A 26,254-nucleotide genomic window follows, 5' to 3' on the forward strand; every position below is an offset into this window, starting at 1 on the left:
GATCGACGGTGGTTACGACGGAGATTTAGAAGGCACTAAGTAAACCACACCTACATATGCAAACTAAGTGTTATTTTTGACCTCAAATTGCATATAAATCAAATACTAGCACATATATATATTTCCTCCCAAATTACTAAACTCATAAATTAATAACTATATAAAGCATTGCAAGAGCTAATCTAGCAATGAGAGATGAATGGACAACGTTGCTAACCTTTGTGATCACTTGAATGGATGGGGGCCTTCAAATCTTGACAAATTTTGGGCAAAATGTGTGATGAGCTCAAGGGGAAGAGGAAGAACAGAGAGGAGAGGAGAGGGGAAAGGGGGAAGAACAGAGCGAGCTGGACGAAGGGTTTATATGCAGGAGGACCTATAGTACCGGTTCGTGGCACGAATCGGTACTAAAGGTGTTGGAGAGGGCCCAGACTGACAACATCCTGCCACCACCCTCATTAGTACCGGTTCGTGGCACGAACCGGTGCTAAAGGTTAGCCACGAACCGGTACTAATGAGAGCGGCCCGGCTAGCCGTTGGAACCGGCACTAATGTATACATTTGTGCCGGCTCTAATACAAACCGGCACTAATGTGCTTCACGTTTGACCCTTTTTCTACTAGTGAGGAGTCGGCAGACAACGCGGTGTCGGTGGACTTCGAAAGATGATGCAATCCTTTCTCCATAGGATGATACGATGTATGGCCTCTCCTAGTGTGCGCTCGTCTTCACCTCCAGGAATGTCAATCGTTAGCCCCGAATATGGGTCCACCACTTCATCAACCATGACACGAGCATAGCCCTCTTGAATCGGGATGAAATGGTAGGTTGCTTCGGGGGTAACTGGAAAAGCAACACCATCCGCCACCTTCATGGATATGTTCTTCATTTTGGAGTGTAGCTCACAGTTACTGTTCTCTGTGATGTCATCCACAGGGTATGTATCCAGCAGTGTGTCGCCCGGGGCAGAACCAACGCTGCTTCTCGGCATGGATGGGACGGTGCTATCCAATGCTGGACGATCATCCACTTGCTGCTGCCGCTGCTGAGACCCCCTTTCCTGGCTAAGTGAGTCGATCTGCTGCTGCTGCTGTTGGAATTTGAGTGCCAGGTCCGCGTGCCTTGCTTCTAGGCCTTGAAGGCGTTCTGCGTCCTGCTTCCTCTGCTCCTCCTCCAGCTTCCTCTTCTTCTCCTCCTCCATCTTCCTTCTTGCACGGGTCATGTAGTCCTCGTTCCATTCTGAAAAACCCTCATACCAGGGAATAACGCCCTTGCCTTGTGTTCTTCCAGGGTGTTCAGGATTTCCCAGGGCGCGCGTAAGCTCGTCGTTCTCTCTGTTGGGCGTGAACATCCCCCTTCGAGCTTATTCTATTGCGTCAATTATCTTTTGTTCGGCTCCTTTTAGACTTGCCTTCCGCGAAACTTCGCCTGTCTTCGGGTCCAACGCTCCCTCATGCGCATAGAACCAAGTTCTGCACCTGGGGGGCCAGTTCCTAGTAACCGGAGTGACCCCTGCATCCTCCATCTCTTGCTCAGACTTATCCCACTTAGGCAATCCCACCGCGTAGCCACCTGGACCCAGCCTATGGAACTGCGTCTTTCTTGCGACATTTGCCTTGTTTTTCATCGACCGTTCCTTAGATAATTCTGAATCCTTGAAGGTCACGAAATCGTCCCAGTGTTCTCTTTGCTTCTCCAGTGTTCCCTTGAAATCTGGAGTCTTCCTTTCATTAGCGAGGTAGTTGGCCCATACAGTTTTCTTGTGGGTGTTGAATGCAATCGCCATCTTCTTAAGAGCAGCGGCCTTGACTTTCTCCACATCTGCTTCAGTGAAATGATCTGGTAGGGTGAAATGTTCCATCAGAGATTTCAAAAGGTCTTTTTGGCTCTGTCGTCGACCCAAGTAACACCTGGACGTTTAGTCTTTGGCTCTTTCCATTCTTGAATGGAGATCGGGAGTTTGTCCTTCACAAGAACTCCGCACTGACGAGTCCACTTGTCCGCAACGTTCTTAGGCGTGAGGGGTTCGCCACTAAGTTTGATGGATTCAATGTGGTACTTTACACCATCCTTCAACAATCTGCCCGGGCCTCGCTTTGTCTTGCTGTCTGTAGAAGCAGATTTGCTCGATCCGGAGGGCTGAAAGAAGAAAGATCGATTCGTTAATATAACTTCAATAAAAAAACATGTGATGATCACCATGATGCATGCTTATATAAATATACCTCGCCGGTAGTCTTTGTTATTTGAAGATTAGCATTGTCTGTGTCATCACAAACATTGTCTGTGTCATCATAATCATAATCATAGTTCATGACTTCATCAGCTCGGTCATCGAGATTGAATATTTTTTCATCACCCTCTCCGGTATTGTTCAGATATTGGGAGCCGTCATCTGCTTCATTCATATCATCTAGCCTGTGAGGGTTGCGTATGATGTCGAACAATTCCTCTTCTCTCTCTCTGCCAGTATTGTCCGCCATAGCTTTTACTTTACTAATACAGAAGAAATATAAAACAATATAGAATTCAAATTACAATGCATGGATGCAATTAATCAATAAGGAAAAACTGAATCTCGAATACATCGTCTCGAATATATAATCTCGAATACATCGTCTCGAATATTATGTATCGAATACATCACTGGCTAGGTACCTAATAAAGATCGAGTACTACAGAAGAATCTAGGGCGCCACTCACGGTTCTTGGGGCGCGGGCGGTGCACACCCAAAGAGAAGGAACCATCACAGGATCATATCTCCGGTCATCTGCCCAAAGAACCCGCCAAGTAGTGGAGAACCTGACGTCGTCCATAGCAGCCATGTAGCGATGGACGTGCTCATCTTCCTCCCTGACACGGCGACGCACCACCTCCGACGGGGCCGGCTGCCTCTGCACCAAATGTGGCCCACGCGAACGCCACCAAAGAAGATCAGGGTCGACGACGGGACCCGAGGTCGGGTTCCTCACCAAGCGGCGCGCCCCTCCAGGTAGCACCTCCCAGTGCCAGCCCGGCGGAGCCCAGTCCCGGACATGGGTCCCCTGAAGTAGGACGTCGTCGCGAACGGGTCGACGGCGAGGATGCGGGTCGGGCATATCGTCGAGAACAAATACTATATGCCCACAAAAAGTAACATTTTTTAAATGATTGGATTGTGATAACTAAAATTCTATATATATGCAAATTCTAAAAATTTGACATTAATCTAATTCATCTAACTAAAACTAATTCTAAAATTTCCTGATTATATAACTAACATTTCCATAACAATTCTAATATTTCTATAACTAAAAAACAGAAAAATTGCTAACATTTCTATAAATATTTCTATAACTAAAAAACAAAAAACATTTATAACATTTCTACATAACTAACATTTCTAATATTTATATAACTAAAAAACAGAATAATTTCTAACATTTCTATAACTAAAAAACAGAAAAATTTATAACAAACAAACTAATGTGTGTGTGTGTGTGTAGTGTGTGTGTGTGTGTGTGTGTGTAGTGTGTGTGTGTGTGTGGACATGGCGGCCGGGGCGAGCTCACCAGCGAGGCGACGACGGGGCGACGGTATGGGGCGGCGACGAACGGGCGACGGGACGGGGCGGCGACGACGGGGCGACAGGACGGGGCGGCGACGACGGGGCGGGGCGGCCGTGGCGACGGGGACGACGGGGACGGGGACGGCCGGGGCGGCGACGTCGACGGGGGCAGCGACGAGGGGTGGGGACGGCCGGGGTCGGCGACGAGGGGCGGGGGCGGTGACGTCGACGGGGACGGCATCGATCAGGGTAGGGCGGCGCGACGGAGGGAGGAAACAGAGGGAAGAAACAAAGGGAAACTGAATTTTTTTCAAGTGTTGTATATATAGGATGGACCTTTAGTACCGGTTGGAGCCACCAACCGGTACTAAAGGTCTGTTTTGGCCGGGCCAAGCGGCGGGAAGCGCACCCCCTTTAGTACCGGGTCGTGGAACCAACCGGTACTAAAGGGGGGGGGGGGTCTTTAGTACCGGTTGGAGCCACGACCCGGTACTAAAGGGGGTGCACTAGCTTCAGGCGGTGGGCAAGTTTAGTCCCACCTCGCTAGTCGAGGGGCTACCGCACTGGTTTATAAGCCCCAGTGCGGTAGCTCTCTCGAGCTCCTCTCCTAAGCAGGCCTACTGGGCCTACCTGTCCTCTTCGCCTAGTGGGCCTACTGGGCCTTTGCGGGCCTGCATCCTGGCCCAACAAAAGGTTGTGTTCCTAGTCGTATGCAGGCCGCTTTGGCCCAGTAGGCGGGCTTTTTTATTTTCTTAATTTTTTCGCTTTATTTATTTTTGTTTTATTTATTTTTGAGTTGTTTTTTGCTGTATTTAGAGTTTCTTTGTGAATATTTTTGCTTTAGGTACAAAAAATTACAAACTTTCTGTTAGTGCCTGTAGTTTTCAAATTTGAATAGTTTAAATTTTGATTTATTTAAAATTTGTGTGGATCACTAGTTTGTGAATAACTTAACTTTGAAAAAAGTTTTTTCAGTGATTCTTTTTTCTTATGTTTAATATTAGCGTGTTTTATCATTATATTCAATTTGGTAATACTTAGGTTATTTAAAAAATGAAATGCCTTTGTAACAGTTCAGTTTTCATCGGAAACCCTGATACTTCGAAAGAGATTGTCCATTTTGTACAAGAAGTGCATCCAGTTTTTGCCGTAACCCTCTCTACTTTTTTGCACATGCTATTTGTATGAAATTATGATACCATGCCAACTTTCAACCTTTTCTGAGTTCATTTGAAATGCTTTTCAATTTCAGGGTCATTTATTAGCTAGAAAAATCAGTAAATGCATGAAAAGAATTTGTTTGCACATAAAATTTCTTCCTAACTATTACAGACATTCCCTCCTAGGTGTGAAACACAGAAGAAAGTGATGATAGTGAAGCCGATCACATCCCAGATCTTTGGGTGTGAAACTATTTCTTCGCGTTTGTCCCTTTGCGCCGTAGCCATGGAAAATCTTCATCATTTAACTGGATGCTCGGATCAATATTCACTGTGAATGGAGCAATTTCATCAAACTTTTCATAATCTTCTGACATGTCTGTCTTGTCATCCACTCCCACGATGTTTCTTTTTCCTGAAAGAACTATGTGGCGCTTTGGCTCGTCGTATGATCCATTCGCTTCCTTATCTTTTCTTTTTCTTGGTCTGGTAGACATGTCTTTCACATAAAAAACCTGCGCCACATCATTGGCTAGGACGAATGGTTCGTCTGCATATGCAATATTGTTGAGATCCACTGTTGTCATTCCATACTGCGGTTCTTCCGTTACCCCGCCTCGTGTCATATTGACCCATTTGCACCAAAACAAAGGGACCTTCAAATCACCTCCATAGTTAAGTTCCCATATGTCCTCTATGTAACCATAATATGTTTCCTTTCCCGTGTTGGTTGTTGCATTAATGCGGACACCACTGTTTTGATTGGTGCTCTTCTTATCTTGTAAAATGTATTCCATTTATCTGGTACCCTTTGAAAGTAATTATATTCAAAGATGGTAACTGGGACAGCGAGTACAGGTCATTTTGAATATCGCCATCATTAAGGGCACATTTCTGCAACCAACCGGCGAAAGTCCTCGTTTGTTCGCGTGTAATCCAGTCGTCAGACTTCTCTGGGTGTTTGGAATGTAGAAAATTCTTGTGTTCCTCCATATACGGAGCCACCAACGCGGAATTCTGTAGAACTGTGTAGTGTGCTTCAGTGAGAGAATGCCCGTCCATACATATTATTTGATGCCCTCCTAGCGTGCCTTTTCCTTCCAGTCTGCCCTTATGCCGCGATTCAGGAACACCAATCGGCTTAAGGTCAGGAATGAAGTCAATACAAAACTCAATGACCTCCTCATTTTCATGGCCCTTCGAGATGCTTCCTTCTGGCCTAGCACGGTTATGAACATATTTCTTCAAGACTTTCATGAACCTTTCAAAGGGGAACATATTGTGTAGAAATACAGGACCCAAAATGTTAATCTCTTCGCAAAGGTGAACTAGGACGTGCGTCATGATGTTGAAGAAGGATGGTGGGAACACCAACTCGAAACTGACAAGACATTGCACCAAATCATTCTGTAACCTTGGTATGATTTCTGGATCGATTACCTTCTGAGAGATTGCATTGAGGAATGCACATAGCTTCACAATGGCTAATCGAACGTTTTCCGGTAGAAGCCCCCTCAATGCAACCGGAAGGAGTTGCGTCATAATCACGTGGCAGTCATGAGACTTTAGGTTCTGGAACTTTTTCTCTGCCATATTTATTATTCCCTTTATATTCGACGAGAAGCCAGACGGTACCTTCATGCTGAGCAGGCATTCGAAGAAGATTTCCTTCTCTTCTTTGGTAAGAGCGTAGCTGGCCTGACCCTGATGTATGCCGTCTTTTCCGTGCATACGTTGCTGGTCCTCCCGTGCCTCTGGTGTATCTTTTGTCTTCCCATACACGCCCAAAAAGCCAAGCAGGGTCACGCAAAGATTCTTCGTCACGTGCATCACGTCGATTGCGGAGCGGACCTCTAGGTCTTTCCAATATGGCAGGTCCCAAAATATAGATTTCTTCTTCCACATGGGTGCGCGTCCGTCAGCGTCCTTCGGAACAGGTTTTCCGCCAGGACCCTTTCCAAAGATTACCTCCAAATCCTTGACCATATCATGTACATCAGCACCAGTACGGTGGCGAGGCTTCGTCCGGTGATCCGCCTCACCTTTGAAATGCTTGCCTTTCTTTCTTACGGGATGCCTTGTCGGAAGAAATCGACGATGTCCCAGGTACACATTCTTCCTACAACTATCCAAATATATACTGTCGGTATCATCCAAACAGTGCGTGCATCCGCGGTATCCCTTGTTTGTCTGTCCTGAAAGGTTACTGAGAGCAGGCCAATCATTGATGGTCACGAACAGCAACGCCTTTAGGTCAAATTCTTCCTGTCCGTGCTCATCCCACGCACGTACACCTGTTCCATTCCACAGCTGTAATAGTTCTTCAACTAATGGCCTTAGGTACACATCAATGTCGTTGCCGGGTTGCTTAGGGCCTTGGATGAGCACTGGCATCATAATGAACTTCCGCTTCATGCACAACCAAGGAGGAAGGTTATACAAACATAGAGTCACAGGCCACGTGCTATGGTTGCTGCTCTGCTCCCCAAAAGGATTAATGCCATCTGCGCTTAGACCAAACCATACGTTCCTTGGGTCACCTGCAAACTCCTCCCAGTACTTTCTCTCGATTTTTCTCCACTGCGAACCGTCAGCGGGTACTCTCAACTTTCCGTCTTTCTTACGGTCTTCTGCGTGCCACCGCATCGCCTTCGCATGCTCTTTGTTTTGGAACAAACGTTTCAACCGTGGTATTATAGGAGCATACCACATCACCTTGGCAGGAATCTTCTTCCTGGGGCGCTCGCCCTCGACATCACCAGGGTCATCGCGACTGATCTTATAACGCAATGCACCGCATACCGGGCAAGCGTTCAAATCCTCGTACTCACCGCGGTAGAGGATGCAGTCATTAGGGCATGCATGTATCTTTTGCACCTCTAACCCTAGAGGGCAGACAACCTTCTTTGCTTCATACGTACTCTCGGGCAATTCGTTGTCCTTTGGAAGCATATTCTTTATCATTACCAGCAACTTTCCAAATCCCTTGTCAGATACACCATTCTCTGCCTTCCATTGCAGCAATTCAAGTGTGGTGCCCAACTTTTTTTTGTCAGCTTCGCAATTCGGGTACATCAATTTCTTGTGATCCTCTAACATGCGCTGCAACTTCGTCCTCTCCAGATCACTTGCGCAGTTTCTCTTTGCATCGGCAATGGCCCGACCTAGATCATCAGCGGGCTCATCTGATGCCTCTTCTTCAGCTTCTTCCCGCATTGCCGGCTCAGCTTCTTCCCCCATTGTTGTATCATCGTATTCAGGGAACCCATGGCCAGGATAGCCGTCGTCGTCATCTTCTTCTTCATTGTCTTCCATCATAACCCCTATTTCTCCGTGCTTGGTCCAAACATTATAGTGGGGCATGAAACCAGACTTAAATAGGTGGACGTGAATGGTTTTTGACGTAGAGTAACTGTGACCATTCTTACAGCCAGCACATGGACAAGGCATAAAACCATCCGCCCGCTTGTTTGCCTCAGCGGCCCGCAGAAAAGTATGCACGCCATTAATGAACTCGGGAGAGCATCGGTCATCATACATCCATTGTCGGCTCATCTTCATTACACAACACCGAATAGACCAAATTAATACAAGTTCATACATAAAGTTCATACATAAAGTTCATATACAGCACTTAATTAAATGCAACATACAAATAACTCTCTAGCTAAAGAATTTAAATGCAACAACAAATGCGATGAAGATCGCAACTAAGGTAACAATTGATCCAACAGCATAATGATACCAAGCCACACTATCAATGGCATATTTTCTAATCTTTCTAATCTTCAACCTCATTTTCTCCATCTTGATCTTGTGATCATCGACGACATCGGCAACATGCAACTCCAATTCCATCTTCTCCCCCTCAATTCTTTTCAATTTTTCTTTCAAATACTCGTTTTCTCTTTCAACTAAATTTAACCTCTCGACAATAGGGTCGGTTGGAATTTCCGGTTCACATACCTCCTAGATAAAAATATCTATGTCAACTTGATGGGCATAATTTGTCATAAACACGAAATGCAACAACTAGTTTTAAAAGAGAATATACCACATCCGAATCATAACAAGGACGAGGGCCGACGGGGACGGATATCAAAACCATGGCACTATGTATAACAAACAACGTACGGGTAAGATAATTATACGAGTAACTATATATCCAAATCACACAAACATCAATTTGGTAATGTAAAACATTCATGAACAAGAGCCTCACCACAAGGTGGTGCCGGCGACGGGACGGTGCGGGCGATCGACGGTGGTTACGACGGAGATTTAGAAGGCACTAAGTAAACCACACCTACATATGCAAACTAAGTGTTATTTTTGACCTCAAATTGCATATAAATCAAATACTAGCAAATATAATTCCTCCCAAATTAATCACTATACAAAGCATTGCAAGAGCTAATCTAGCAATGAGAGTTGAAAGGACAAAGTTGCTAACCTTTGTGATCATTTGAATGGATGGGGGCCTTCAAATCTTGACAAAATTTGTGAGGAGCTCCAGAGGAAGAGGGGAAGAACAGAGAGGAGAGGGGGGAAAGGGAAGAACAGAGTGGCTCGGGTGGACGAAGGGTTTATGTACGTCGACCTTTAGTACCGGTTCGTGTCACGAACCGGTACTAAAGGTGCTGGAGGGGCCCCAGACTAACAACACCCTGCCACCACCCTCTGTAGTACCGGTTCGTGGCACGAACCGGTACTAAAGATTTGCCACGAACCGCTACTAATGAGAACGGCCGGCTAGCCGTTGGAACCGGCACTAATGGACACATTAGTGCCGGCCCAAAATCAAACCGGCACTAATGTGTCTCATATTAGGTCCTTTTTCTACTAGTGATGGCTCCTGGATCATCGGATTAGGTGCATGCACCCTCTTCTCCTCAAGATCAATTTTCTGAGCTACCAAGCTCCCCCTCATCATTTCGTCCTCTAAGAAGACTGCATGTCTCGTTTCTACAAACTTTGTATATTTGTCTGGGCAGTAGAGAAACGAAAACCCTTTGATCTGTGTGGATAGCCAATGAAGTGGCAACTCACTGTTTTCGGATCTAACTTTCCAATGTTTGGATTAAACATTTTGGCCTCAGCAGGGCACCCCCACACCCTGAAGTGTTGTAGGGATGGCACCCTTCCTGTCCATAGCTCATACGGTGTTTTGGGCACCGACTTGCTTAGTACTCTATTGAGAATGTGAATGGCGGTTTTAAGCACCTCCATCCATAATCGCAATGGCAAGTTGGAATAACTCATCATGCTGCGCACCATATCAATAAGTGTACGGTTGCGCCTTTCAGCTACTCCATTTTGCTGAGGTTCGCCCGGCATTTTGTGAATGGTTTTTCTCATATGAGCATTTTCCATGTTATGGTATTGGTGCACAGGACAATAGAAAATTCAGAAACTTGCAGGCTAAACAAAGGGAGGCCTATTGCTGCGACCTACCATCACCCAATCTTCTGGTGGAATGCCTATTGCTTTGCACAGCACTACGGGGATTTAACTGTTTAAGGGCTTTAATCAACAGCATTCTTTCTACTTGCGCGTGTATTTTGCTCCTCTTTAAAGGAGCACACTTGATACAGTTTTTAGGTCATGTGAAGTGACTAAGTTGGAAATCACTTGTTGTTGAATTTCTGCTCTTCCTTGCAGCATCGAAAGACAACCACTAGATGAACGCTCTACTCTCAGAATTTGGAGATGTCAGCAGGGATTTCCTGGAAGATATTGGAAGAGTTCACCGGGAAGTGCTTTGGCAACTTTCACTTTTTGATGAGAAGAAAATAGAGCCTTTCATTTTTTTTGATGAGAAGAAAATAGAGCCTGAAGCTTGTGGCACAAATTTTTGCTGGTAACCAAACAAAGCAAAAAGCTCTACAAAATTTAAGTACGAAACTGTCATCCCGTGCTTACAAACAAAATCCACATGTGTACAAAAGCAATGTCATTCACACTGACACAAAACTACTACGAGTACTTCAAAGACCATACCAATAAGACATCCAGCAGTAAATCTGTATGTGCTAGTAGGCAGTAACAAACTTTTCCCTGTTTTGGTTTGAGAAACGAAGGCAGCAACTAATTACTAGGCCTAGGTGTTGCCCACTCAACATGGAGGATGAGGTTATCATAACCATAGCCATTGAGCTTGCTGATAGCCTTCTCAGCATCCTCCCTCTGGACAAAGTTGACGAAGCCAAAGCCCCTGCTTGATCCAGTCCTCTGATCCAGCGCAACATAGACTCGGCTAACAGGGCCAAATGCACGGAACAGCTCGAGGAGGTCAGGCTCACGGGTGTCCTCGGATAAATTGGTAACGCGGACAGAGTTCTCATCGTTCCTGCGCCTCATGTCGTGTCCACCATCTTGATAAACAGCATCCTTCCTTAGCCTCGGAGGAACATATGAGCTCTTAGCAGGATCATTCGGTGCCGCAGGTCCGTCAGAAGTAGGAGGCCTGTCCAGAGTATCGACAAGATCCTTGTAGGGGCACTTTGCGGTCCAGTGGTCACCCTTCTTGCCACAGGATCTGCAGACCATGAGAGCAGTACCTTTGTTTGCCGTTTCCAGTGCATCATTGGAAGCACTTGGTTCATCAGCCTTGCTCCCTACAATCAAGTGAAAAGTTAGGAAATAAGATGGGGGCATGTTTATGGACTAAAGAACCACAATAAGGATGGACCAACAGCAGTGTTCATGTTAGAGCGTGAGCAATGGCCTATAAGATGGGGACATGTTTAGGGACTTCAGAACCACAATAAGGATGGACCAACAGCAGTGTTCAGGTTAGAGCGTGAGCAATGGCCTATAAGATGGGGGCATGTTTAGGGACTTCAGAACCTCAATAAGGATGGAGCAGCAATAGCAGTGTTCAGGCTAGAGCGTGAACAATGGCTAAATAGACAAGTTACATTTGTGATTTGTGTGGCCTATGGAAGGAAATTTAACATGGCCCCCATCAGCCAAGAAACAGCTTGCAGGAACCTCTAAGCTACTCCATAACCGACAAGGCATCACAAGTTCACAACTGCAATTGGAAATCCAATGATCGGACACTATACATGGCCTGCAAGCAGCGTCCTTATTCAAAGAAACCTATCTAGCTAGATCTCATGAAATTGATTAAACTCAATCGCAGGTTCTCTTAATGTATAACTCGTGCAATTTTCGTAGCAGATGTGCAAAACTAGCACTATGTCCTAGGAGTATTACACAACCAGCACAGCAGCGTTGCTTCAAAACACGCGAATCAAGAAACCTTTGGTGACAAACAACATATTATCCGACAAAACACAGATGTAACGATGATCTAGGTGGGGATGGAGAGAGGATCGACGTACAACCTGGGGCGCGTGGGCGCTCGAGGAAGATCTCCTCGGTGGAGACGACGGTGAGGCGCGCGGAGGCGTCGTCGCCGGAGGCGGCGTCGCCGAACTTGGCCCAGGAGCGGCGCTCGACGGCCGCCTTGGAGAGGCGCGTACGGGCGAGCTTGACGACGCGGGTGGTGGTGGTGACCTTGACCTTGTTGCCGTCGTCGTCGAAGCGGTAGTGGATCGTCTTCTTGAGGCCGTTGGCGTCGGGCCCGACGACGACCGGCGGCGGGAGCAGGAAGTCGAGGTCGCCGCCGTCGTCGTCCTCGTCGAGCTCCCCCCACCGGATCTTCGCCGCCGCCATGGCTGCTTCGCCGGGGTTCAGGGTTCGGGGGTGCGGCGGCTTGGTTGCGAACTCGCGAGCTGTGGGACGTGTGGCTCGGATTGGTTGACGGCTATATCGTGTGGCGTGGCGTCGGGAGGTATATGGACTGCGGGCTGGACTCTACAGCTTGGGAGTTGGGACCTTTGGTTGCGTTTCCGTTTCCGTTTCTACTTAAGTCGGTTTGTAGACACACCGTGCGTGGCACGCAATGTTCGATAAGCCAGAAAATTCCACCTTTTTAAAAGCAAAGGGCAAGCTTGAGGGCCACGATAGGTGAGCCCAGCGAGTTGGGCCCCCTTTTTTTTTAGAAGAAGAAGCTGGGCCCTTTTAAGGGCTAAATCCTCCTCCGCTTTCGGCCGGCCCAGTTACCTTTTTTCCTTCGGTTTTTAAAACGCTAAAAACATGCGTACTACGTGATTCTATCCCGCGGCCCAGCCAACCCACCTGACGTGTGTTGCTACATTCTTTTTCTCCTTTTCAGCTTTTCCTTTTTTATTTTCTTTTTCTTTGTTTTAAAAATACGTGATCCCTTTCTTTTCTCTTTTTTCCTTTCCTTTTTTTTAAAATACGTGAACTTTTTTCATCTGAATTGATGAACTTTTTTTTGAATCCGGTGAACTTTTTTTGATATTCATGATTTTTTTTTGAATTTGTGAACTCTTTTTGAAAATTGGTGAACATTTTTTTAAATCAATGAACTTTTCTTAACCAAAACTGATGAACCTTTTTAAAATTTGTGAACTTGTTTTCAAAATCTAGTGAACTTCTTTCAATTGCATGCACATTTTTTTATCAAAACCGATGAACTTTTTCCAAATCAATGAACTTTATTTCAAAATCCGGTGATTTGTTTTCAAATGCATGAACATTTCTTTATCAAAACCCATGTACTTTTTCCAAACCAATGATTTTTTTTAAAAATCTGGTGAACATTTTTCAAATTAGAGATTTTTTTATATGAAAATCAATGAATTTTTTCCAAATCCGGTGAACTTTTTTGAATATGTGAACGTTTTTCAAAATTGATGATTTTTTTTATTTTCATGAACATTTCTTTGAAAATCCGTGAACTCCTTTTCAAAATCGATGAACTTTTTAAAAAATCACAAATTTCGGTTTCCTTTTTTCAAATATTTGTACTGGGACTGAAACATGGGTCAAGTAGTACTGTTTTCCAATAAAGCACAACAAAGTGATATGGTGTAGTGGTTCTCTAGCGAAGTCCATTGACAATACATGTGGGTTCGAATCACACGTACAGTTTGAGGTGTTTTTTGAGGATACTCGAGCGAAGCTGGGCCGACCCACTACTGGGACTGAAACATGGGTCAAGTAGTATTGTTTTCCAATAAAGCACAACAAAGTGATATGGTGCAGTGGTTCTCTAGCGAAGTCCATTGACAATACATGTGGGTTCGAATCCCACATGTAGTTTGAGGTGTTTTTTGAGGATACTCGAGCGAAGCTGGGCCGACTGTCACGGCTCCGTCAGATCCGACGTCACCGGACGACAGACAGGTGGACCCAGGGTCCACCGGTCAGACTAGCACCACGCATGGGGTGACTGCCAGTGGCCTGGTTAGGTGTGTGTTGGTGTTGTGTGTGTGTGGACTACTTAGTCCCAGGCTGTAACTGAAACAAACATCGATGGAAAATATACAGAAATGTCTGAATCTCTCTCTCGTTCTCTGAACTCTCTCCCTTGTTCTCTGATCTCACCCGTTCCTCTCCTCCCCACCTATCTTCTCCTACCAACCCACCAGAAATCCAGTGAGATCCACCACCGGGGCCTCACAATTGGTATCAGAGCCTAGATCATGACCGCCTGCGCTCACAATCTCTCGACTGGGCCGTAATTCCACCGCGAAGGGTGCGAAAATTTGTTTCCCAAATTTTCGCCCAAAATCCCGAGCAGGGTTAGCCTTATTTGGAGCGAGCCGCAATGGCGCCGTCGAAGCAGTCGCAGCCGTCTGCACAGACTAAGCTCGTGTTGGGTTTCGTAGTAATTTCAAAAAATTTCCTACGCGCACACAGGATCATGTGATGCATAGCAACGAGAGGAGAGTGTTGTCTACGTACCCAACGCAGACCGACTGCGGAAGCGATGACACGACGTAGAGGAAGTAGTCGTACGTCTTCACGATCCAACCGATTAAGCACCGAAACTACGGCACCTCCGAGTTCGAGCACACGTAGCCCGGACTCCGATCCCCGGACTCCGATCCAGCAAAGTGTCGGGGAAGAGTTTCGTCAGCACGACGGCGTGGTGACGATCTTGATGAACTACAGCAGCAGGGCTTCGCCTAAACTCCGCTACAGTATTATCGAGGAATATGGTGGCAGGGGGCACCGCACACGGCTAAGGAATCGATCACGTGGATCAACTTGTGTCAACTTGTGTCTTTAGAGGTGCCCCTGCCTCCGTATATAAAGGAGCCAAGGGGGGAGGAGGCGCCGGCCAGGAGGAGGTGGCGCAGGAGGAGTCCTACTCCTACCGGGAGTAGGACTCCCCCCCCCCCAATCCTATTCCAACTAGGATTCCCAAGGGGGAAAGAGGGAGAGGGGTGGCCGGCCACCTCTCCTAGTCCTAATAGGACTAGGGGAAGGGGGGAGGCGCGCAGCCCCCTTGGGCTGCCCCTTTCTCCTTTCCACTAAGGCCCATGATGGCCCATATGGCTCCCGGGGGGTTCCGGTAACCTCCCGGTAACCCGGTAAAATCCCGATTTCACCCGGAACATTTCCGATGTCCAAACATAGACTTCCAATATATCAATCTTTATGTCTCGATCATTTCGAGACTCCTCGTCATGTCCGTGATCACATCCGGGACTCCGAACAACCTTCGGTACATCAAAATGCATAAACTCATAATATAACGGTCATCGTAACCTTAAGCGTGCGGACCCTACGGGTTCGAGAACAATGTAGACATGACCGAGACACGTCTCCGGTCAATAACCAATAGCGGGACCTGGATGCCCATATTGGCTCCTACATATTCTACGAAGATCTTTATCGGTCAGACCGCATAACAACATACGGTGTTCCCTTTGTCATCGGTATGTTACTTGCCCGAGATTCGATCGTCGGTATCCAATACCTAGTTCAATCTCGTTACCGGCAAGTCTCTTTACTCGTTCCGTAATACATCATCTCACAACTAACATATTAGTTGTAATGCTTGCAAGGCTTATGTGATGTGTATTACCGAGAGGGCCCAGAGATACCTCTCCGACAATCGGAGTGACAAATCCTAATCTCGAAATACGCCAACCCAACATCGACCATTGGAGACACCTGTAGTACTCCTTTATAATCACCCAGTTACGTTGTGACGTTTGGTAGTACCCAAAGTGTTCCTCCGGTAAACGGGAGTTGCATAATCTCATAGTCATAGGAACATGTATAAGTCATGAAGAAAGCAATAGCAACATACTAAACGATCGGGTGCTAAGCTAATGGAATGGGTCATGTCAATCAGATCATTCTACTAATGATGTGACCTCGTTAATCAAATAACAACTCATTGTTCATGGTTAGGAAACATAACCATCTTTGATTAACGAGCTAGTCAAGTAGAGGCATACTAGTGACACTCTGTTTGTCTATGTATTCACACATGTATTATGTTTCCGGTAAATACAATTCTAGCATGAATAATAAACATTTATCATGATTATAAGGAAATAAATAATAACTTTATTATTGCCTCTAGGGCATATTTCCTTCAGCTCGTACTCGCAGCCATGGGGGAGAATTCTGAGAGTATCCAGTCGGCGTTGGCTACCTTGCTGACCAAGTTTGAGGCCATGGATCTGCGGATTTCCAAATTTGGCAAGCAAATTGAGGCGACGCAAGAGAACGTCGACGCGACTCATCATCGTCAGGCGGAGGCGGGTGCTACACCTGCAGGTTCAGGTGTCACGGAGCAGGGCACAACCTCGACCACTCGCCTTGTTCCGCGGCTCGCTAATCTGCAGCCGCCGCTTATGGAGTCACCGGAGGAGCACCAGGAAGGGCATGTATTCACCACTGCACCTCCCTCACCACTGGAGCAAGCTCCTGGCCGAGATCCTCCACCCGCACCGCGCCAGCAAGTCAGGCCAGGGCGGGAGTTCGTCCCAGAACAGGAGCATGTTGCTGCACCTCATCGGGATTATGGGCAGGAATGGGTACGGGTGATGGAGTCCTGGATAAGGGGGTATCCGGGCAGCCGGACTATGTACATTGGCCGGACTATTGGACTATGAAGATACAAGATTGAAGACTTTGTCCCGTGTCCGGATGGGACTCTCCTTTGCGTGGAAGGCAAGCTTGGCGATTCGGGTGATAGATCTCCTTCTCTGTAATCGACTTTGTGTAACCCTAGCCCCCTCCGGTATCTATATAAACCGGAGGGTTTAGTCCGTGGGGCAAGAACAACAATCATACCATAGGCTAGCTTCTAGGGTTTAGCCTCTACGATCTCGTGGTAGATCAACTCTTGTAATACCCATATCATCAAGATCAATCAAGCAGGAAGTAGGGTATTACCTCCATCGAGAGAGCCCGAACCTGGGGAAAACATCGTGTCCCCGGTCTCCTGTTACCATTAGCCTTAGACGCACAGTTCGGGACCCCCTACCATAGTTCGAGACTCGCGGTAGAGCCGAACACAGACTCCGCCGTTAAGGAAATCTGCGTCACCGGACCCCCGGACCTGTGTCCGGATGTGGGTTCCGAACCATGCACGCCCAGGCCTATCGAGTCCGATTGGGCTCTGATAACCCACAAGTGTAGGGGATCGCAATAATTTTCGATAAGCAAGAGTGTCGAACCCAACGAGGAGCTAAAGGTAGAATAAATATTCCCTCAAGTTCTATCGACCACCGATACAACTCTACACACGCTTGCCGTTCGCTTTACCTAAAACAAGTATGAAACTAGAAGTACTTTGTAGGTGTTGTTGGATAGGTTTGCAAGATAATAAAGAGCACGTAAATATAAGCTAGCGACTGTTTAGATAAAGATGCAATAAAGTAAATATAGCGAGTGTGGAAAAGCGGTGGTAGGAGTTGTGGAATTGTCCCTAAGCAATTGACTATGTTACTAGACCGGTAATCACTATTGCAATTCTATTTGAGGGAGAGGCATAAGCTAACATACTTTCTCTTCTTGGATCATATGCACTTATGATTGGAACTCTAGCAAGCATCCTCAACTACTAAAGATCATTAAGGTAAAACCCAACCATAGCATTAAAGTATCAAGTCCCCTTTATCCCATATGCAACAATCCCCTTACTCGGGTTTGTATTTCAGTCACTCACGCAACCCACTATAAGCGAATCATGAACGGATTGCAACACCCTACAACAGGAATCCCTCATGCTTGCGCGACACAGAGGGCACCATAGGACAGCACCAATAATAAAACATTCAACTCAAACCAATCATAGCAATTCATCAATCATCGGTAGGACAACGAAAATCTACTCAGACATCATAGGATGGCAACACATCATTGGAAAATAATATGAAGCATAAAGCACCATGTTCAAGTAGAGGGTACAGCGGGTTGCAGGAGAGTGGACCGCTGGATATAGAAGGGGGAAGGTGATGGAGATGTTGGTGAAGATGACGACGGTGTTGGTGAAGATCGCGGTGATGATGATGGCCCCCGGCAGCACTCAGGCGCCACCGGAAGCAAGGGGGAGAGAGGGCCCCTTATTCTTCTTCTTCTTCTTCTTCCTTGACCTCCTCCCTAGATGGGAGAAGGGTTTCCCCTATGGTCCTTCGCTCCCATGGCTTGGGAGGGGCGAGAGCCCCTCCGAGATTGGATCTATCTCTCTGTTTCTGTGTTCCCTGATTCTGCCCCTTCACCGTTTCCTTTATATCTGGAGATCCGTAACTCCGATTGGGGTGAATCTTTCTCCTAGATTTTTCTCGTAAAATTAGCTTTCTTGCGGCAAAAGAAGGGCATCAACTGCCTTACGGGTGGCCCACGAGAGTCCAGGGCGCGCCCCCTGTCTCGTGGCCACCTCGGACACTGTTTCGCGTTGATTCTTCCTCCGGAAAATCCCAAATATTCCAAAATAATTCTCCGTCCGTTTTTATCCCGTTTGGATTCCGTTTGATATTGGTTTTCTGCGAAACATAAAACATGCAACAAACAGGAACTGACACTGGGCACTGGATCAATATGTTAGTCCCAAAAATAGTATAAAAAGTTGCCAAAAGTATATGAAAGTTGAAGAATATTGGCATGGAACAATCAAAAATTATAGATACGACGGAGACGTATCAGCATCCCCAAGTTTAATTCCTGCTCGTCCTCGAGTAGGTAAATGATAAAAAAGATAATTTTTATGTGGAATGCTACCTAGCATAATATTGATCATATGTCTAATCATTGCATGAATATTAAGACACGAATGATTCAAAGCAATAGTCTATCATTTGACATAAAAACAATAATACTCCGAGCGTACCAATAAAGCAATCATGTCTTTTCAAAACAACAAGGACAAAGCAAGCTTATCCCTACAAAATCATATAGTTTGTCCATGCTTCATTTTCGTCACACAAAAATGCTCCCATCATGCACAACCCCGATGACGAGCCGAGCAATTGGTTCATACTTTTTAACGCGCTTCAGCTTTTTCAACCCTCACGCAATACATGAGCGCAAGCCATGGATATAACACTATAGGTGGAATAGAATATAATGATGGAGGTTATGTGGAGAAGACAAAAAGGGAGAAAGTCTCACATCGATGTGGCTAATCAACGGGCTATGGAGATGCCCATCAATTGATGTCAATGTGAGGAGTAGGGATTATCATGCAATGGATGCACTAAGAGCTATAAATGTATGAAAGCTCAACAAAAGAAACTAAATGGGTGTGCATCCAACTTGCTTGCTCATGAAGACCTAGGGCATTTGAGGAAGCCCATCGTTGGAATATACAAGCCAAGTTCTATAATGAAAATTCCCACTAGTATATGAAAGTGACAACATAAGAGACACTCTATATGAAGAACATGGTGCTACTTTGAAGCACAAGTGTGGAAAAAGGATAGTAACATTGCCCCTTTTCTTTTTCTTTTTTTTATTCTTTTTTTCTTTTTCTTTTGGTGGGCTTCTTTGGCCCCCTTTTTTATTTAGGCTTCTTTGGCCTTTCCCTTTTTTTCCTTTTTTATGGGGCAATGCTCTATAATTATGATCATCACACTTTTATTTACTTACAACTCGATATTACAACTCGATACTAGAACAAAGATATGACTCTATATGAATGCTTCCGGCGGTGTACCGGGATGTGCAATGAAAACATCATGCTAGCTATCTTACGATCATGCAAAGTAATATGACAATAAATGCTCAAGTCATGTATATGATGATGATGGAAGTTGCGTGGCAATATATATCTCGGAATGGCTATGGAAATGCCATGATAGGTAGGTATGGTGGCTGTTTTGAGGAAGATATAAGGAGGCTTATGTGTGATAGAGCGTATCATATCACGGGGTTTGGATGCACCGGCGAAGTTTGCACCAACTCTCGAGGTGAGAAAGGGCAATCCACGGTATCGAAGAGGCTAGCAATGATGGAAAGGTAAAAGTGTGTATAATCCATGGACTCACATTAGTCATAAAGAACTCATATACTTATTGCAAAAGTTTATTAGCCCTCGAAGCAAACTACTACTACGCATGCCCCTAGGGGGATAGATTGGTAGGAAAAGACCATCGCTCGTCCCCGACTGCCACTCATAAGGAAGACAATCAAAGAAACATCCCATGCTTCAAATTTGTCACACAACAGTTACCATACGTGCATGCTACGGGACTTGCAAACCTCAACACAAGTGTCTCTACAATCCACAACCACCCACTAGCATGACTCTAATATCACCATCTTTATATCGCAAAACTATTGCAAGGAATCAAACATATCATATTCAGCGATCTACAAGTTTATGTAGGAATTTATGACTAACCATGTGAATGACCAATTCCTGCCATCTCTCTAAATTGATATAAGTGAAGCAAGAGAGTTTAATTCTTTCTACAAAAGATATGCCCATTCTCTAACAAATATAAGTGAAGCAAAAGAGTATTCTACAAATGGCGGTTTTCTATGTGGAGAGAAACAGGCAATCCAGACTTCAAATGATATAAGTGAAGCGCATGAAGCATTCTATAAAGCCATACTCAAAAGATTTAAGTGAAGTGCAATGAGCATTCTATAAATCAACCAAGGACTATCTCATACCAGCATAGTGCATAAATGAAAAGTGAAAACTAAATGCAAAAGACACTCCAAGACTTGCACATAATGCATAAACGAAACGAATACGAAAACATACCGATACTTGTTGAAGAAAGAGGGGATGCCTTCCGGGGCATCCCCAAGCTTAGACGCTTTGGTCTCCTTGAATATTTATTTGGGGTGCCTTGGGCATCCCCAAGATTGATCTCTTTCCTTTCTTACTTTTCCTCATATCGAGACCTCCTCGCTTAGACACTTCATCCACACAAAACTTCAACAGAAAACTCGGTAAGATCCGTTAGTATAATAAAGCAAATCATCACTCTAAGTAACGTAGCAAACCAATTCATATTTTATTTTTTCATTGTGTCTACTGTAATATAACTTTTCCATGGCTTAATCCACTAATATAAATTGATAGATTCATCAAAACAAGCAAACTATGCAACAAAAACAGAATCTGTCAAAACAGAACAGTCTGTAGAAATCTGAACATCCACCATACTTATGGTACCCCAACAATTCTACCAAAATTAGGAAAACTAAAAAAGTTGTATAGAAAGACAATGAAAAAAGAATCGGAACCAGTTGACATTCCAGCTAAAAATGTAAAATCGTGCACTACAGCCAAAATTTCTGTCCTGCACCATACAAACCAACAAGCATTGTAAACATCCTAAAGGCAAACCTTGGCGCGTTATTTTTATAATACAATGGAATTGTACAAGGGGATAATTATTTTTGATGAAAAGTTTCTGCAATCAAGATTCAAAAAGTTTCCGTGAGCATGAACAAAGTTCAAGGAGCTCTCCCACTTCAACAATGCTTATCTTTCTCACTTTCACTTTCCTTTTTGAAAGTTTTTAGGTTCCCCTCTTAATTTTTTTTGTTTTTAAACTATATAAAAGCACTCAACAGAAATAAAGGACTCTCTAAAACTTCCGGATTGTCTCCCTGGCAACGCTTTCTTTAAGCCACTAAGCTAGGCATTTAGTGCTCATGTAATGGATCCACCCGGATCCCAAGGTATATCAAAGCCAATTTTAATTAACAATGATTTGTAATTTAGTAGTGAGCACAAAGTAACATATATCATGCAACAACGAAGTCTAACTCTCTTCCTATGCATCAGCATGTCATAAAAGAACAATTCATGCACACATAGTAAAGGCCAATGCATAGTATAAGCAGATTCTTGCAATTCTATCGTGTTGGAAACATAAAGAGGCGGAGATGTAGTTCCTCTCTCATAATAATTGCAAGTAGGAGCAGCAAGCACATGCATATTATATCTATCAAAATCATCATGTGCAACGGTAAACGGCAACTCATCAATATAATCCTTAGTAAGCACAAACTTCTCCGATATAGTGTAGTTTGGAGAATTCAAAAAGATAATAGGACTATCATGTGTGGGTGCAATAGCAACAATTTCATGTTTAACATAAGGAACTATAGCAAGTTCATCTCCATAAGCATAATTCATATTGGCATCTTGGCCACAAGCATAGCGAGCATCATCAAAAAGGGATATTTCAAGAGAATTAACGGGATCATAGCAATCATCCTTCGGTAAGCACGAAGGGGAATTAAACAATGTATGAGTCGAAGAGTTACTCTCATTAGAAGGTGGGCACGGGTGATCAATCCGCTCTTCCTCCTTTTGTTCTTCGCTCTCCTCATCACCTTTTTCATCCAATGAGCTCACAGTTTCATCAATTTCTTCTTCCATAGCTTCCTGCAAAATATTAGTCTCTTCTTGGACAGCGGAGACTTTCTTCATAAAAGCATTAATATAGTAATTGTATTCATAATTTTCATAGCAATATCTAAGTATAGCAAGATTTTCAGGCCTATAAACTGAATCATCAAAATCCTCAAACGCTTTAAACATAGATTCAATCTCATAAGCACCCATAAAAGCAACAAATTCTTCTATTCGTTCCACATCATAGTAATCATATATACCATTAGCATAAGAAGCTGAGGTTTCATTATCATTAAATTTGCATGAAAAGGGAAGGTGTGGAGCCTTCATCCTAGAGCAACAAGTAATATCATATCTCAAGCATAGATCCCAGGCATACGAACGCAACATAATAAATTGATCCCATAATAGTTTCCCTTTTTGTGTCGAGCGATAATCCCTAAAGTATTCACGTTGATCCAACATGTCTCCCATTATAAAGTTGAATGGGGTTTTCTCAGGATTCTCAAAATAGTACACAATATCTTTCACATAATGAGAATCGGGGGTTTTAGGAGTTACCCCATCTACATGAGTAGCAAGTACCTCTAATTTTTTTGGTATTTTGTGTTCCATATCCATAACTAAAGATAGAGAAAAACTAAGAATAGCAAATAAAAATTACTTAGTGATAAAGCAAACAAGCACACACGAGAATATTCACCCCACGCTATGACTCCCCGGCAACGGCACGAGAAAAAGGTCTTGATAACCCACAAGTGTAGGGGATCGCAACAGTTTTCGATAAGTAAGAGTGTCGAACCCAACGAGGAGCTAAAGGTAGAATAAATATTCCCTTGAGTTCTATCGACCACCGATACAACTCTACGCACGCTTGAAGTTCGCTTTACCTAAAACAAGTATGAAACTAGAAGTACTTTGTAGGTGTTGTTGGATAGGTTTGCAAGATAATAAAGAGCACGTAAATATAAACTAGGGGTTGTTTAGATAAAGATGCAATAAAGTAAATATAGCGAGTGTGGAAAAGCGGTGGTAGGATTTGTGGAATTGTCCCTAAGCAATTGACTATGTTACTAGACCGGTAATCACTATTGCAATTCTATTTGAGGGAGAGGCATAAGCTAACATACTTTCTCTTCTTGGATCATATGCACTTATGATTGGAACTCTAGCAAGCATCCGCAACTACTAAAGATCATTAAGGTAAAACCCAACCATAGCATTAAAGTATCAAGTCCTCTTTATCTCATACGCAACAATCCCCTTACTCGGGTTTGTGTTTCAGTCACTCACGCACCCCACTATAAGCGAATCATGAACGCATTGCAACACCCTACAGCGGGAATCACTCACGCTTGCGGGACACGGAGGGCACCCTAGGACAGCACCAATAATAAAACATGCAACTCAAACCAATCATAGCAATTCATCAATCACCGGTAGGATAACGAAAATCTACTCAGACATCATAGTATGGCAACACATCATTGGAAAATAATATGAAGCATAAAGCACCATGTTCAAGTAGAGGGTACAACGGGTTGCGGGAGAGTGGACCGCTGGATATAGAAGGGGGAAGGTGATGGAGATGTTGGTGAAGATAACGGCGGTGTTGGTGAAGATCACGGTGATGATGATGGCCCCCGGCAGCGCTCCGGCGCCACGAGAAGCAAGGGGGAGAGAGGGGCCCTTCTTCTTCTTCTTCCTTGACCTCCTCCCTAGATGGGAGAAGGGTTTCCCCTCTGGTCCTTGGCTCCCATGGCTTGGAAGGGGCGAGAGCCCCTCCGAGATTGGATCTATCTCTCTGTTTCTGCGTTCCCTGATTCTGCCCCTTCACCGTTTCCTTTATATCTGGAGATCCGTAACTCCGATTGGGGTGAATCTTTCGCCCAGATTTTTCTCGTAAAATTAGCTTTCTTGCGAAAAAAGAAGGGCATCAACCGCCTTACGGGTGGCCCAAGAGAGTCCAGGGTGCACCCAAGGGGGGTGGGCGCGCCCCCTGTTTCGTGGCCACCTCGGACACTGTTTCGCGTTGATTCTTCCTCCGGAAAATCCCAAATATTCCAAAATAATTCTCCATCTGTTTTTATCCCGTTTGGGTTCCGTTTGATATTGGTTTTCTGCGAAACATAAAACATGCAACAAACAGGAACTGGCACTGGGCACTGGATCAATATGTTAGTCACAAAAATAGTATAAAAAGTTGCCAAAAGTATATGAAAGTTGAAGAATATTGGCATGGAACAATCAAAAATTATAGATACGACGGAGACATATCAGGCTCCAGTAATGGAGTTCACCACCGCGGATTTCTTTCAGCACGCCCCCTTTGGTGATGTGCTAAATTCATTAAGGTCTCTCTCTTTGTCAAGAGATTCCTGGCCGAACTATGTCCGGCTCGAGTGGGAAGCAGGCGACGAAGAAATTGGTTACCCACCCACCACCCACTTAATAGCCACTGTTGATGATTTCACAGACGTGCTTGACTTCGACTCCGAAGACATCGACGGTATAGATGACGATGCCGGAGAAGAACAGGAACCACCGCCCACCGGGCGCTGGACAGCCACCTCTTCATATGATATATATATGGTGGACACCCCCAAAGAAAACAATGGCGATGAGGCAACAGAAGATAACCCCTTAGGGAATAAATCAAAGCATGGGCGTCATCGACGCCGCTCTAAGCCCCGCCATAGCAATACTGGCACAGGAAAAGAAAACCCAGATGGTGCCGAAGAGGAATACAATCCTGATCAGCCTAGCTTTGAACAGGCCGAACAGGAACACGGGCAGGTCAGCCCCGAGGAACAGGCGATGGAAGGATACGTGGAGGATGACAACTATATGCCTCCCTCCGAAGACGAGGTGAGCCTCGGCGACGATGAATTCGGCGTACCCAAAGATCCAATAGAGTAGGAGCACTTTAAGCGCCGGCTCATAGCCACTGCAAGAAGCCCGAAAAAGAAGCAGCAGCAGCTCCAAGCTGATCAAGATCTTCTCGCAGACAGATGGATCAATGTCGTGGCGGCCGAGGAATACGGACTCGAGCCCCCCACCAAGGGTTACCCAAAGCACAAGTTTCTACCTCAGCTAGAGGAAGAGGCCGTACAGCCTGCACTACCAGCACAAGACATGGCTGACCGGCCACCTCATGGCTGGGATAAAACGACGTACCAGCCTGAACCCCCACGCCAGTTAACTATGGCCCAGGGCAATACGAAGGACCTGCAAGACATATTGGAAAACAATGCAGGACAACCAAGATCGATCTACGGATCACGGGGGCGCGCCACAGCACATGACGATAACCGTCATGCCGGATACACTAATGATAAGTCCGGCCGGGCCGAACATAACCGACCAGACTTAGTTGGACTGCGTCGTGACATAGCCCGGCATAGAGGCGCCGCACACCCCCTCTGCTTCACTGATGAAGTAATGGATCATGAATTCCCAGAAGGGTTTAAACCCGTCAACATCGAGTCATAGGATGGCACAATAGACCCCGCGGTATAGATTGAAGATTTCCTTCTCCACATTCACATGGCTCGCGGTGATGATCTACATGCCATCAAGTATCTCCCCCTTAAGATTAAAGGGCCAGCCAGACATTGGCTGAATAGCCTGCCATTGAACTCCATTGGCAGTTGGGAAAATCTTGAGGATGCATTCCTCGACAACTTCCAAGGCACTTACGTGCGACCACCGGATGCTGATGACTTAATCACATTACCCAACAGCTCGGAGAGTTAGCCAAAAAATTGTGGACTCGGTTCCTAACTAAAAAGAACCAAATTGTCGACTGTGTGGATGCCGAAGCCCTGGTGGCCTTTAAGCATAATATCCGCGACGAGTGGCTCGCCCGACACCTCGGCCAA

The 26,254-nt window shown here is 45.2% G+C and overlaps 1 protein-coding gene across 1 annotated transcript; it reads right to left on the bottom strand.

Moving 5' to 3' along the window:
* Window positions 1–10,579: 10,579 nt before the first annotated feature.
* On the bottom strand, window positions 10,580–12,618 carry LOC123094422 (eukaryotic translation initiation factor 3 subunit G). Its single transcript, XM_044516431.1, has 2 exons — window positions 12,061–12,618; window positions 10,580–11,325 (listed from the first exon to the last, which is right to left on the bottom strand). Exons 1-2 carry the CDS (start codon window positions 12,389–12,391, stop codon window positions 10,796–10,798), a joined length of 861 nt encoding a protein of 286 aa, XP_044372366.1. The 5' UTR covers window positions 12,392–12,618; the 3' UTR covers window positions 10,580–10,795.
* Between the last annotated feature and the right edge of the window lie 13,636 nt (window positions 12,619–26,254).

The sequence above is a fragment of the Triticum aestivum genome, chromosome 4B (assembly GCF_018294505.1).
Source record: "Triticum aestivum cultivar Chinese Spring chromosome 4B, IWGSC CS RefSeq v2.1, whole genome shotgun sequence".
In the NCBI taxonomy this organism is placed as follows: domain Eukaryota; kingdom Viridiplantae; phylum Streptophyta; class Magnoliopsida; order Poales; family Poaceae; genus Triticum; species Triticum aestivum.

What these genes read in the sequence shown, in the direction of transcription:
- LOC123094422 (XM_044516431.1), bottom strand. Translation starts at nt 12,391, where the DNA reads ATGGCGGCGGCGAAGATCCGGTGGGGGGAGCTCGACGAGGACGACGAC. An exon ending in CGAGCGCCCACGCGCCCCAG is followed by an intron (nt 11,326 to 12,060) that starts GTTGTACGTCGA and finishes ACTTGATTGTAG; the next exon opens with GGAGCAAGGCTGATGAACCA.